The sequence below is a fragment of the Neofelis nebulosa genome, chromosome 9, assembly GCF_028018385.1.
Source record: "Neofelis nebulosa isolate mNeoNeb1 chromosome 9, mNeoNeb1.pri, whole genome shotgun sequence".
NCBI classification, from domain to species: Eukaryota; Metazoa; Chordata; class Mammalia; order Carnivora; family Felidae; genus Neofelis; species Neofelis nebulosa.
The window spans coordinates 34,977,678-34,992,784 of NC_080790.1; the positions used below are offsets into that span (position 1 = coordinate 34,977,678).

At 35.2% G+C, this 15,107-nt stretch overlaps 1 protein-coding gene across 9 annotated transcripts in view; it reads left to right on the forward strand.

Moving 5' to 3' along the window:
• Positions 1–15,107, forward strand: part of EML4 (EMAP like 4) — a 162,372-nt gene that overhangs the window by 82,342 nt on the left and 64,923 nt on the right. For 3 of the 9 annotated variants that reach the window (XM_058683166.1, XM_058683163.1, XM_058683171.1), the window contains exons 3-8: positions 3,921–3,938; positions 6,696–6,825; positions 10,402–10,575; positions 12,470–12,598; positions 13,096–13,121; positions 13,326–13,358. In XM_058683166.1, coding sequence (XP_058539149.1) covers positions 3,921–3,938; positions 6,696–6,825; positions 10,402–10,575; positions 12,470–12,598; positions 13,096–13,121; positions 13,326–13,358 — 510 coding nt within the window. The remainder of the gene's footprint in view (positions 1–3,920; positions 3,939–6,695; positions 6,826–10,401; positions 10,576–12,469; positions 12,599–13,095; positions 13,122–13,325; positions 13,359–15,107) is intronic. The other 6 variants (XM_058683168.1, XM_058683165.1, XM_058683164.1 and 3 more) reach the window with 6 other exon arrangements.

Here is a 15,107-nt window from a genome sequence, read left to right on the forward strand (position 1 = left end):
AAACTGAACATAATCCAGAACAGAAATTTGAGGCAGTCGTGGTGAAGTTGCATTCATTTAGTCTTCAGATACTGATCAGGTGCTTTCTGTGTGCCAAGCACAGTATAAATCACAGGGATACATACAAGAAGCACAAAACAAGTAAAGTTTCCAAATAGAGTTACAAATAATTATAAATGGGGATAAGGACTGCAAAGGAAATGGGATAGTAAGAGAGTAAGATGATCATAAAAGCCTTCTTTGACGAAGTACTGTTCAGCTGAAATTTAAAAGGTGAGGATGAGCCTTCCAGGTGAAGAACATTCCAAGTAGCAGAACAAATGTTAAAGATTAGGTGTAAGAAAAGATAGGAGGAAAAATTGAATTCAAGATTTTGGTCATAAGCCAAAACAAAACAAAAAAACAAACCCGCCTTGACTGTTATCTCACACCATACAAAAATGAACAAAATGGATCATAGACCTCAGCATAAGAGCTAAATCCATAAAATTTCTGTAAGAAAATACAGGGGGAACCTTTAATGACCGTGGGTTTAGAAAGAATGTCGTAAATAGGACACAAACAAGTACAAATAATAAGGGAGAAAGCCATTAGTTGAACATCAAAATTTAAAAATCTTGTTCTTCCGAAGATTTTTGAAAATAAAAAGGCAAGCTACAAAACGGGAAAAAATAGTTTCAACACATATCTCTCAAAAAACTTTTATCTAGAAGACAGCCCATTTAAAAAATAGGCAAAATATATAAACGTACACATGACTAACAAAGATATATGGATGTCAAGCACATAAAAAGATACTCAGTACTTTTAGACATTAAGGAAATGCAGATGAAAACCACAGTGAGATGCCACTACATGCTCAGCAAGGTGGCTAAAATGAAAAAGACTGGTCGTTCCAAGTATTTGCAAGGATGCAGAACAACTGGAACTTTTATACAGTGCAGGTAGGAATGTAAAATGGTGCAACCACTTTGGAAAACAATTTGGCAGTTTCTCAAAAAGCTAAATATTCAGGTACCATACAACCCAGGTATTTACCTTTAAGAAATGAAAGCATGTATCCCACAAAGACTTGTACACTTATGTTCTTTGTAGCTTTATTTGTAATACAAAAATATGAAAACAACCCCAATGTCTACAGGTAAATGAATAAAAGTATTGTGATATATCCATGTAATTGAATAGTATTGGGTTATAAAAAGGAATAATCTGTTGATACACTTATCAGCTCAGATGAAACTTAGCATAATTATGCTGAATTTAAAACATCAGGCAAGAAAGATATACATTGTATTATTCTATTATATAAAATGCTAGAAAATGTGAACTAACCTGTAGTGATTAGGAAGTAGAGTGGTGGTTGCTTGGAGTCCAAAGTTGAGGGAGGGAGAGGTGGATTATAGGACACAAGGACACTTTTGAGGATGATGGCTATGTTCACTGTGTTGATTGTGGTGATTGTTTCACAGACATATATGTATGTCAAAACTTAGTAAATCGTGCACTTTATACATGTACAACTTACTGTATACCAGTTATGTCTCAATTAAAACCAGGGAAAAATAAAATAAAAAGAAGTTGTAGAAGCAGCAAAGGACTTAGTCACCTATTAATTGTTGGCTGTATGGAAATGGAAGAATCAAAGCTAATTTCCTGTTTTCTGGTTTATACCATGAGTGGGTGGTAGTAAAATGTAAGCAGGAAAAGAAGATCCAGCAAACGAGAGTGAGAAAAAATGGTCAGAGAGCTAAGACAAAATTCAGGCAAAGGCAGTGTCCTAGAAACTAAGGACATTGTTCCTGCCTGAATACCGTCCTTGCCTGAATGGTCAGCAGTATTAGTTGGTGAGGGAAAACCAAGCAAGATAAGGACTGGAAAGCATCCTTTGAATTTAGTGACAAAGAACCGTTGGTGATATTGGCAAGAAAAATTTCTGTGAAGTGGTTAGATGATAGATTGCAGAAGGTTGAGTTGCATTCCTACCAGAAATACACAAGGATTCCAGTTTCTTCACATTCTTTGCAACACTTACGTTTTTTTGTTTTTGATGTAATAGCTATAGTGTAATCACCTAATGGGTGTGGTTGATCTCCTGATTTCTTTTGTTGTTTTTTTGGTTTCAACAATAATCAAACTTTGATTTGTGCTGTTAACTTTTGAAAAATTTTCATAAATGAACAACATGAAATCACATTTACATATCATTTTATCATCTCCAGAACCCCTTTATTTATTTTTTAATTTTGTTTGTTATTTTTTTTAAATTTACATCCAAATTAGTTAGCATATAGTGCAATAGTGATTTCAAGAGTAGATTCCTTAGTGCCCCTTACCCATTTAGCCCATCCCCCCTCCCACAACCCCTCCAGTAACCCTCAATTTGTTTTCCATATTTATGAGTCCTTCTGTGTTGTCCCCCTCCCTGTTTTTATATTATTTTTGTTTCCCTTCCCTTATATTCATCTGTTTTGACTCTTAAAGTCCTCATAGGAGTGAAGTCATATGATTTTTGTCTTTCTCTAATTTCACTTAGCATAATACCGTCCAGTTCCATCCATGTAGTTGCAAATGGCAAGATTTCATTCTTTTTGATTGCCGAGTAATACTCCATTGTATGTATATACCACATTTTCTTTATCCATTCATCCATTGATGGGCATTTGGGCTCTTTCCATACTTTGGCTATTGTTGATAGTGCTGCTATAATCATGGGGATGCATGTGTCCCTTCGAAACAGCACACCTGTATCCCGTGGATAAATGCCTAGTAGAGCAATTGTTGGGTCATAGGGTAGTTCTATTTTTAGTTTTTTGAGGAACCTCCATACTGTTTTCCAGAATGGCTGCACCAGCTTGCATTCCCATGATCTCCGTTTTGAGACAAGGTTTGGGACATTGAAAGAGAGCATAGAAAGTAGATTGCAGACTGTGTGTGTGTGTGTGTGTGTGTGTGTGTGTGTGTGTGTGTGTGTGTGTGTAGTGGTTAATGGGGATTGTTTAGTGTGTAACAAAAAACAAAAAATTATACACTAAACCTTGCATTGCGAGTAAGTTGTTCTACGAGTGTTGCGCAAGATGAGTAAACATTTCTTTATTTTTTTTATTTAAAAAAAAATTTGTTGTAACGTTTATTTACCTTTGAGAGAGACAGAGACAGGATGTGAGTGGGTTAGGGGCAGAGAGAGAGGGAGACACAGAATCCGAAGCAGGCTCCAGGCTCCGAGCTGTCAGCACAGAGCCCAACGCAGGGCTCCGAACTCACAAGCTGTGAGATCATGACCTGAGCCGAAGTCAGACACTCAACTGACTGAGCCACCCAGGCGCCCCAGATGAGTAAATGTTTCTAATAAATTTTGCCTTGAAAAATGAGTCACGTCCTGCAGTACAGGTAGTACGTGACACCAAATACCACATGATCACAACTGAGCCAATGGCACTCACGCTCACGCTCTCTCTCTCTCTCTCTCTCTCTCTCTCTCTCTCTCTCTCTCTGTGGGGTTGTGGGTGATTGTGTCCCATGCCTGGTCTCAGGCTGTGGTGTTTCTCAGAAATCAGTGATTTTTCAGAACATTGGAAGGTGCCCACAACTGGCTCTAGTGTAGTTTTTGTCGCTTCAACGTGCCTATAGACAATCCTTTGCTTTTCCATACAAGAGTAAGCTCAGGAATGCTTTGCTTCATTCTAGGTCAGGCTGCCTGCAGATATAGACCCTTTTCCTCTCCTGCCTTATTGCCAGTTACATTAAACACAATGTATGACAAGAGTTTTGTTAATACTGTAGTCATCATCCGTACGAGCATATACAATGGCCCCCATGTAGAAAAAGGTTCTATTGAGCCAAGAGATAGCACTGGTTACATTGGTGAGAGTGAAAGTCATCCTACACAATAACCCTTCTCTCTCTTGTCTCCCTCACACCAGCCATGAAGATTTTCAAAGGTAAGTGCAGGTTAATTTGTTTATTCTTCTTCATATTTTGTAGTTATTATTTTGTATTATATTACTGTGTTGTAATCATTTTTAAATGAATATTTTGGGGTTGTGGAACAAATCATCTCAGTTTCCATTATTTCTTTGGGGAAATTTGCTTTGATATACAAGTGCTTTGGATTACAAGCATGTTTCCAGAATGAATTATGCTCACAAACCAAGGTTTTACTGCATTTCAAAACCAGCTATTGGTATAGCAAAAGCAGTGCTCAGAGGAAAATTTATAGTTGTAAATGCCTGTGTTAAAAAAGATTTCAATTTGGGGCACCTGGGTGGCTCAGTCAGTTAAGTGTCCAACTTCGGCTCATGTCTGATCTCACCATTCGTGAGTTCAAGCCCCATGTCGGGCTCTGTGCTGACAGCTCAGAGCCTGGAGCCCGCTTTGGATTCTGTGTCTCCCTCTCCCTTTGCCCCTCCTCTGTTCACACTCTGTGTCTTTCTCTCTCAAAAATAAATAAAACATTAAAAAAAAAGATTTCAATTTAGTAACCTAATTTTAAGGAAACAGAAAAATACCAAACCCAACACTAGCAAAGGGAAAGAAATAATAAAGGTTAAAGATAAATAGAGAACAGAAAAACAACAAACCAATGCAACCAAAAGTTGGTGTTTTAAAAGATCAACAAACTTGACAAGATTTTAGGTAGACTGAAAAAAAAAAGGGAAGCTTTAAATTGCTAAATTTGGGGTACTTGGGTGACTCAGTTGGTTAAGTGTCTGACTTTAGCTCATGTCATGATCTCACAGTCCGATTCGTGGTTCGAGCCCCGCATCAGGCTCTGTGCTGACAGCTCAAAGCCTGGAGCCTGCTTCAGATTCTGTGTCTCCCTCCCTCTCTCTGCCTCTCCCTGAGTCTGTCTGTCTGTCTCTCTTTCTCTTTCTTTCTCTCTCAAAAATAAATAAACATTAAAAAAAAAATTAAATTGCTGAAATCAGAGGGGCACCTGGGCGCTTCCATCGGTTAAGCATTCCACTCTTGATTTCAGCTCCAGTCATGATTTCACAGGTTTTTTGAGATCAAGCCCCATGTCAGGCTCTGTGCTGAATATAGAGCCTGCTTAGGATTCTCTCTTTCCCTCTTTCTCTGACCCTCCCCCACCCCAAAAATTGCTAAAATCAGAAATGAAAGTGGGAACCTTTCAGAAATAAAAGGATTGTAAGAGTGCATTATGAGCAATTTACATAATATTGTTCTGTTGAAAAATGGGCAAAGGACTTGAATAGATATTTCTCTAAAGAAACACAAATGGCCAACAAGCTCAAGATATTCTCATCATTGGAGAAATGTAAATCAAAACCACAGTGAAAAGCACTTAATATTAACTGAGATGGCTATAATTTAAAAAAAAAAACTGAAAATAAGCGTTAGCAAGGATGTGTTGAAATAATTCATTGAAATAATACATTGATGGTGGGATTGTAAAATTGTGCATCTGCTGTCTTATTAGTTCCTCATTAAGTTAAAATAACCATGTGACCCAGCAGTTCTACTCCTAAGTTATATACCCCAAAGAATTGAAAATAGATGTTCAAATGAAAACTTGTATAAAAAGGTTTATGGCAATACAATTCACATTAGCCTAAAGATTGAAACTACCCAATTATCCATCAACAGATGAATGGATAAACAAGATGTGGTATATTCATACGATGGAGTATTACTCATCCATAAAAAATAATAAAGTACTCATATGTGCTGCCACATGGATGAACCTTGAACACACTGTGCTAAGTAAAATAAGCCAGACACAAAAGAGCACATATTGTATGGTTCCATGTATATGAAATATTCAGAAGAGGCAGATACAAAGAGATGATGCAAATTAACCTTTGACATGAGCTGAGGGGAGGAAGAAAGGAATGGGAAGCGAATGCTCAGTGAGTACAGGGTTTCTGTTTGGGGTGATCAAAATGTTCTGGAATTGAATATGATTGCACAGTGTAGTAAATATGCTAAATGCCACTGAATTGTACCTTTTTTTAAATGCTTAAAATGGTAAATTTTGTTATATTTTGCCACAATCAAAAAAAAGTAACAGTCAAATTAACAAGAAGTCGCCAGTTTGGCAGACTAGTGGTAGATTTGATGACCAGTGATATTAGCATAATTTGGGGGTTACTGTACATTATTATATTTGAAACTTTTTCTGGGAAATAGGTCTCCTGTTTACCCACACTCATCACATATTACACTTGATCTTAGCCAAAAGGCCGAGAAGCAATCATACTCCTCACATATTTATTCCGATCCTTCTACAATATAAATTAAGAAAGCAGAGGTTGCTTTATACATTTATGCTTTCTTTATATGGAATAACATTGTAAGACTTAACATTTATGGTTCTAGAATTTCTGAATAATTTGATTTCAGTAGAACCTGAGTGATTTCTGAAAATCAATGATGTGGAGATTTGTGGTTTACCTGAAGCACAACTTTGAATCATGTTTTTTAAAGCTGCTGTGTGTGGGGTGCAAACTATTTAGCTAGAGAATAAATCTAGCTACATTGTAGCAATTTAGCATGGCCTTTTTATAGATCCATTTGATGAGATTAAGTTTTGAGACAAAAATACTGTGTTCTGCTTACCAGAGGAAGCAGTCTGCTTACTTAGTTCTAAACACATTTTAATGGACTTAATTTTTAAGTTCTCAGTTTTTGAGAAATATTTTGAAGTTTAATGTAAATTTTTTCTTAACCACTTTTAGGCCAGCCAGGCCTTCGAGAAGCTATTTCCATGTCCTGTATAACCAACGGGAGTGGTGCAAACAGAAAGCCAAGCCACACCAGCTCTGTCGCAATTGCAAGGAAAGAAACTCTTTCATCTGCTGCTAAAAGGTATCCATTTGTAAGGGAAAGAAAAGCTACCATTGCAAAATTGTCTGAATGTGATAATTCTACTTTTGAAAAAAAAATGAAATAGGACTGTATGGAATTAAAGTGAGCATGTCCTTTGAATTCTTTAACTCTGAACGTAGACACCCACCCAGCCCACCCAGTTAGTTTACATTCATGTAACCTATCGAGTTGTGTGAGGTAACTTTTGGTTCCTACTAAAGAAAGTGTTTTCATTCCTGGTTTGGTTTGTTTCTTTTTATTTTTTATTAATTTATTTATTTTGAGAAAGAGAGAGTGTGTAAGCATGCACGCACATGCACATGCACACACACACACATGCTAGTGGGAGGGGGGGGCGGGAGGGGCAGAGAGAGAATCACAAACAGGCTCCCTGGAACTCAGGAACCATGAGATTGTGACCTGAGCTGAAATCAAGAATCAGATGCTTAACCAGCTGAGCCATCCAGGCGCCCGTGGTTTTGTTTCTTTTTAACAAGCATTTGTTGATGAGATAAGCATCACTATATTTAATTATATAAGCACATTTTCTGTGCTTATATAAGGAATACATTTGATACAGCAGTTTTTATTTTTTTATTTTTTTTTAAATTTTTTTGTTTTAGTGTTTATTTTTGAGACAGAGCATGAACAGGGCAGGGTCAGAGAGAGAGGGAGCCACAGAATCTGAAACAGGCTCCGGACTCCGAGCTCCGAGCTGTCAGCACAGAGCCCGATGCGGGGCTCGAACCCATGGACTGCGAGATTGTGACCTGGGCCGAAGTCGGATGCTCAACCGACTAAGCCACCCAGGGGTGCTGAGGCGCCCCTATACAGCAGTTTTTAAAGGAGAAATAGAATCTTCAGTATATATACATTTGTGGGAGGTTGAACACTGTTATAACTTTTATTCTTTAACCATGCTATAAAAAAAAAGGCATAATACTTTGTATTATGTACAAATAGTATATATACTATATAATACTGTGTTGCGTGTGTGTGTGTGTCTGTGTTAGGGGATGGTAGGTAGAAGGGCAGTGGAAATATTACAAAAGAGTTTCAGTGAACTACAGATTTACATTCTATATGTTCTTTTCATCAATGAATTAATCTGTTGTTTCAATAAAATTGCTTACAGAATTTTTGCACTTTTGTGTAATTCCTAGCAGATTATCCCACATAGAGTTTGGAGAGACCATAAGAGATCAACTACATAATCTTAACAACTGTTCTCTTCAAGGAATAACTAAGGAAAAACCTTAAGTAATGGAATAATATTTAAAATGTACTGATAGAAAATGGTTGCCTTAATGAACTAATGCCAGTGACAAGTTACTCATCAGTGTGGATTTATAGATGCTAACCAAACATTTGGCTACAGGAATAGTAAAGAAATAACAAGATCTTTAGGTTATTTATTTATTTATTAAATATTTTTTATTTTTAAGTAATCTCTGTACCCAATGTGGGGTTTGAAACTCGATCAAGAGTTGCATGCTGCACTGACTGAGCCAGCCAGGGGCCCTGATCTTTTACGCCTTTTAAAAGCCCCTTGTAGAATTCAGTGTTTGAAGTCATTGTCATTTTGGAATCCAGACTTTCTCCTCCAGACATGCCAAAATGTATTATCTATGCTTCCCTTTTAGGAGAAAAGGACAAGTTATAAATGCATAGTGGAAATTTTAATATTTTTAATAAACTTCCTTGTTTTTAGTGGTGGTTTGGATTCAGCCCGTTTTCTTATGTAACTGGTCCTGCACAGTGATCAGTACTATGCACAATAGTAACTCGGTAATCTTAAGACTAGCCGAGTTTGTCACTTTATGGTGCAGAGGCTCTGTATTTTGCTTTTAAATACTCAGGAGGAAAATCTCTTTTGGGTTGTATTGGGCCCACATAAGACTAGTGTCCTGTACATTCAGGATTTGAATGTTTGAAGACCAACAAGAAAGAATTTCTAAATCAGTTTTAAATTTCAAAGTTACTCTGATATTTTTGAGGTGGAACTGTATTTCTCAGCCCAAACTTTTAAAAACTGAACATGAAGTAGAAAGTTGGGGACCAGTCTGCGGTCAGAAGGTATCAAAACTAAATCAAATTAAATGTCATTTTAAAATTGTATTTTAACATTTTTAACTATTACTCTGTAATAAATTGTATATATTATGTATATTTGTTTAATATATTCTTAAACGTACCTCCTTGTGGATTTATGCACTTTATAGTCAAATTCTAAACTGTCTTTTGACTAAGAACTGTAGACAGTTGATGGTTTTCTACCTTTTTAGCCATGGAATTCAGATCTTGATTCCATCTGGTTTGTAATATTGTCAAAAATGTGCAATATAAGGACTCTTATCCAGTGATTAGAAATGGAGTGTGCTTCATTAATCAAGAGTCAAAGTGCAGAAACACAAGAATTTATACATAAATATCTTAAATATTTTAACTGTAAATATATTGACATATTTGTCAATTTTTTTATGAAAGGCTGAGCCTCCCACCCTCTTTCTAATTACGTGTCTGATTAGATTCCTTGTTGACTATCTTGCATAAAATACACCCATAAATTATTTTTTGTAATTGTTAGTTTCAATTTTAAGACAGAGTAATAAATTTAAAACTCTTGCAAAACAACCTTTTTTTTTTTTTTTTTTTTAATGTTAAAATTTTTAAGAGCGAGCCACCGTGTGAGCAGGGGAGGGGCAGAGAGAGAGGGAGACACAGAATCCAAACAAAGCAGGCTCCAGGCTCCGAGCTGTCAGCACAGAGCCTGACACAGGGATCTAACCTATGAACCATGAGATCATGACCTGAGCCGAAGTTGTACACTTAACAGCTTAACCGACTGAGCCACCCAGGCGTTCCCCCCACCTTATGATTTTATTCCTCAACCTTTTTTTAATTTTCTCACCTACATAAAATTTAATAGCAGTTTCTTTTACTAACTGATTTCTATGGAGTCTTTCCAGAGCATTCAACTTCGTTTTTGTGGAAATTACAGTTTTCTTTTCTATGTATATTTTGTCAGTTTTCTTTGTATTTAATTAATTTACATAATTAAAATAACAAGTTCAACTGGCATAACCAGGCTCTGGATTCGTGGGGGGATCAGCTGGTAAATTCAAAACTCAACTAAGCAGGAGGAGAAATACACAGAAGAAATGGGAATTAGAACATAATCTACTAAACATAGCATTTAGAGTGCCTTGCACATCATTCAGTATGTTTTACAGAGGAAATGGAAAGTGTCACTGATGCTCTGATTTGGGTAAGTTGAAGTCAGCTAAGAGAGCTGCTGCCGTTCCCCAAATCTTCCAAGATGGCAAAATGCATTGGGCTATTTTGGTCTCAAGGGGACAATCTTCATAGGATTTTCTTATAAATTCTTCACTGAAGATTTTTAATAGCTTCCAGAACTTTCAAGGAAATATTTTCATCATTATATGAAAGGAGTGTAAATTGTATTAGCTGTATGATTTAGCATTTTGAATTATATAATAACCACTTTTTCCATCGCTTGATATATCTTCTATTTGTTTAAATATGTGTTGTTCCATGTTATACTTTATTTTACAGTGGTACAGAAAAAAAGAAAGAAAAACCACAAGGACAGAGAGAAAAAAAAGAGGAATCTCATTCTAATGATCAAAGTCCACAAATTCGAGCATCACCTTCTCCCCAGCCCTCTTCACAGCCTCTCCAAATACACAGACAAACTCAAGAAAGCAAGAATTCTACTCCCACCAAAAGGTTTTAACTGTCCCCGAGTACAGAGCTAGGGAATGGTTGTAATGATACCTGAATTCTGTGACTTGAGAAATGTTGGCTATCCATGGATTCCAATAGAAAAGCCTAGTGGCTCCCCGCACACACACACACACCCCCCCCGCCCCTTCTTTGTTGTTAAAATCTGTATTTTAGCTTATTGGGGAGTGAAGATTTAATGTCAAAATTTCTCAGTTAAAACTGGAAAAAAAAAATCTCTAAGTTATAAACAATTTGATGAAAGGAAGGCCACAATAACTTACTTTGAAACCAAACAATATTTTTATAATAAAATTACAAAATGTTAAAAATTTATATAAACTATGCATAAATTTATAACCATGGCAGAAAATTGCCATGTAATTATCCTCATCATATTTTGGCATCATTACAACCTTGAACTTGCAAGGGCCCTTCTCAGCAAATGGCTCTTCATTTTGACTGCGTCTCAGTTTCAGTTTTGGGTTTTGGGAGGATAAGTTCTTGCTTGAGTAGAGAAATCATTTCATCTGGTCTTTTCTATGCTAAAGGCTTGCTTGAGGGCTTCTCTCTGTGTCTGTAATAATTAATATTTTAAAGTTATGAGAGGGGGAGAAGGGAGAAACATTCTAACAATGTGTGTGAGCCTAAATTGGGGATCTAAACCTGCATGCTGGGAGTTTAGTGCTACAGCTGCCTTGTAATCAAATATTTAGACCAACTTAATGAAGTTTGCCTGTTTTAGAAATGCAGGTTCAAGCTTTATGATTAGGTATAGATATATTTTATCATCATACTTCTGCTTGGAAATCTTAGGAAAATATTACACCATTCCCAGAACTAGTGAGGAAAATATTTTAGTAAAATAAATGACAACCATTCCTAAAAGATTTATAATGTATTTTTATTTGCTCAGTTTAATAATTCTGTCTCAAATCCCTAATGGAAATTTGGGAAAACAAAACAGTCTTCATTTGATTGGTGCATGTTTAACTTTTAAAAAATGCTTTGTCTGTGTGTCTCACGCAGATTCTTTTGCTATCTAAATGGTTTGTAATTTTTTTGCCTGGTGTCATGTGGAGTTCTTCTTGGATATAGTTTATTAATGTTACATGACTTTGGATTGTGTGTGATTAAAGGTGGCTTTTTTATAATCAATCTCTTTAAGGTTCTGATTTGACTTGGTATCTTCTTTGTCCCAGATCTTTTTTTCAGCTTCTTAGGTCTCGTGGAAATGTGCTTGCCATTCTAAATTGCTCTTTGGATATACTATTGCCAGAAGTATTGGAGACTGGATGAGTGGTAGGATAGTTAGCAATGCAACCAAAATATCATTTATAATTCAAAAATTTCATTTATAAATACATGGAATCAGTGTTGATGATACATTTTTTGTGTTAAGTCATGTTTATTTCTGATCATTGTCTGTAAAAGATGTCACAAGAGTTTTACCTTTAGTCCTACATTTTACTTACAAATTGTCATTTGTACCATATATAATGAATTACACAATGATATAAAAGATGAAAACAGCAGCCTTGTAATGACTTTGAAAAAGTACAGGTTATTTTCACAAACTCACACAGTTTCACAAATTATGAGAAATATTTTACTCAGGGATTTAAGCATATAGATTTTTTCCCTATTCAAAAAAAAGTACAGATTGATTTTTTAATCAAGTAATACTTGTTCTAGCGAGAATTATAAACAGACTTGGTAAATGCCTTGTTTAACTCCTGCACTCATCCAGGCGGAACCTTTCAACTAATCCTTCCTTCTCTTTTCTGGATTAGCTTTAAGGAAATGTTAATTGCTGCTTTTATGTTCTGTTTAAGCTGTCAATTACATGTCATTGCTACTCAAAGAATTTTTCTCTAAGAAATTAATATGTTTCTTCCAGCATAAAGCGACCACTGACAACTGAAAAGTCACATAATTCATGGGAAAATTCAGATGAGAGTCGTAATAAATTATTGAGAGCAGTTTCAACATCAAAATTAATATCAAAAGTTATAAAAAATACAGATAAGTAAGTATTATACTTTCTCAGTTATCTGAAAATTAATTATGTGACTGTCATGCTCGCATGTGCAATTATATGTCTGTTTTGGGATCATTTTTTAAAAATCTATATTATAATGTGTATCTTTTTTTCTTCTAAGTGTATTTTTTTCTTTTAAGTGTTTCCAAAAAAGAAAGACAGCTATATCTTCCTGTTTGTGTTCCCTACTCAAATAATTAATCTCTCTAATCACCCTAAGATTTGAATATTTTTTGAAGTTCTTTCTATACTTTCACTGTTTAGATGATCTTATGGAATATTCATTGTCTTATAAAACAGTATATATATTAATAGTTGAGACCAATGACAGACTTGTTAAAATAATGTCTGAATTTCATTTCTAAAGATTTATCTTGGGTGTGGCCTAAGCATTGAAACTTTTAACAATTTCTTTAGGTGATTCTAATGGTAAGGCAAGTAAAATTATAACATAAATGTCCTTTGATTGTCTTCTTTTTTTGTAGGCATAAAGATGTCATCATCAACCAAGGTAAATTAAAAATCCTTTTCAAAGAAAGTATTTCTCTTGCTTTTCTACACCAGTTAAGTTTTTGCTAATTATTAAGAGTATTGACTTATTTTCATTCAGTGTACCTTATCAGCTCATAATAATCAAAGAGAAGTACGTTTATTATAGTCATTTAAGAAAATGCCCAGTTTTTATTGTAAGATATGTCATTTTTGTCTCAACCAGCAAAAATGTCAACCCGTGAAAAAAGCAACCAAGGTAAGAATAAGCTACACAGTTGGTCGCCTCCTAAGTTAATTTCTTCCTGGATCTCTTATTTGGCTTTTCATTATTTATACTCTCTGACTTTCCTCTTAATGACAGAAGTACGTAATTGGGACTAGTGAATCCAACTACTTTTCCAAAAATCCATCTTATTTCTGGGAGCTCTGAAGATTCAAGGTCAACAGTAGAAATAAACACATCATTACAAAGAGGCATAAAATACTAAAGAGAATTTTCCCCTTTTTAAAAAAAAATAAAAGTTGTACTTAGAAAAGCCATTTAAAAGATTGATCAATTTTAACTCAATTTCCTGTCTTGCCAGCCTCATTGCAAATACTCACTCATTTCTTGAAGCTAAGACTGAATATATAATGAGTCTAGCAAATCCATTTCCTCTTGAATTTTTCTTTTATATTAATTGTAATTTCTGGCTACTTGCTGTTGTTGGCTTGTTCTGACCAAAAAAGGAGAGCAGACTTTCCGTAAATGTGTATTCAATTTAATTGCAAGGTAGGTAAGTTCTGTTACATCAGTTTTACATTCTCCTTAGATTGCCTGCAAATTTAATTGAAGCATGCTGTTCTAAATGAAAGCATGTTCTTTCTGTGCATGCTTTTTACAGCTCATTTCTATGTGTCATAGTTATCTTTATTTTCTGGGCTATTGCATTAACCAGATACAAGGTGGTTAAAATTTTTGTTAGAGATTAACTTGATTGCTATGGATTTTTCCTGTTTTTGATTCTAATAAGAAAATAAATGTTTATTTGTAATCTTTGGATCATTTGTTTTTGCATAGAAATTCTAAATGAAGTTGATTTTTGCTGTCATTATTCTATGTTAGGTCATACTTTCTTCCTCTTTAGAAATAAGTATAGCTTAAGTAATGGTTGAAATACTTTAAGGAAAAAAATGAAATTTAATTTATAAAGACAATTCTTACTATATATCAAACATGTTTTTAAAACTAGAGGTAGTGATAACTAGTGGAAAGAGCTGTGAGTGGAGAGTCTCTCTTTAGAATTTGGTCTTGGCTCTTCTGCATAATAGCCTTGTGATCTAGACAAAATGACAATGTCTCTGTGTAGTTTTCTGGTCTGAAGATAATACCTATAAGGCTTACTTAACATGACTGCCGGAGAATTAAATAAGGTATATGAAAGTGCTTTAAAAACAGAAAACATTGTAACTGTAAAAAGGTGCTATTATTATTACAATGTTTTGCTAAAAAGCTCAGATTTTATAAAATCCTCCTAGAGCTGCCTGCCATTTTCTTATGTTGTAGAATGTTCTTTGGAAGGAAAAAAGAACATAAGATTAGTATATAGGTGATTGGTTTGTGTTGGTGACAATTTTCAAAGCCATTCAGGTAAGCAGGCAAATAAATATACTTAAGAGGGAAGGATTTTGCCACAGAAGCATCACTGAGCAGGGTTTTAGCCAGTGTCTAGGAAGAAGGATGGAATGAAAAGCTAGAAAAGGAGATAGAAAAATAAATTCTGTTACAAGAATTTTAGCTCAAAAAGATTGTCCCAGATGTTGGAATTTATTAATGTCAAGCGTTTCTTGCATTTAGCCTTATTTTTGGAATTTGAGTCTATTACTTTTCCACTTCAATCAGTTATATTTTGTCTGGATATAGACTCTATCACTGGAGTGTCCCTTCATAGAGAACTTTTGTGCTGCAGCCTGTGAGGTAGTTGAGGCCTGACTGTGATTGAGACAGAGCCTATAGAAAGAAGTA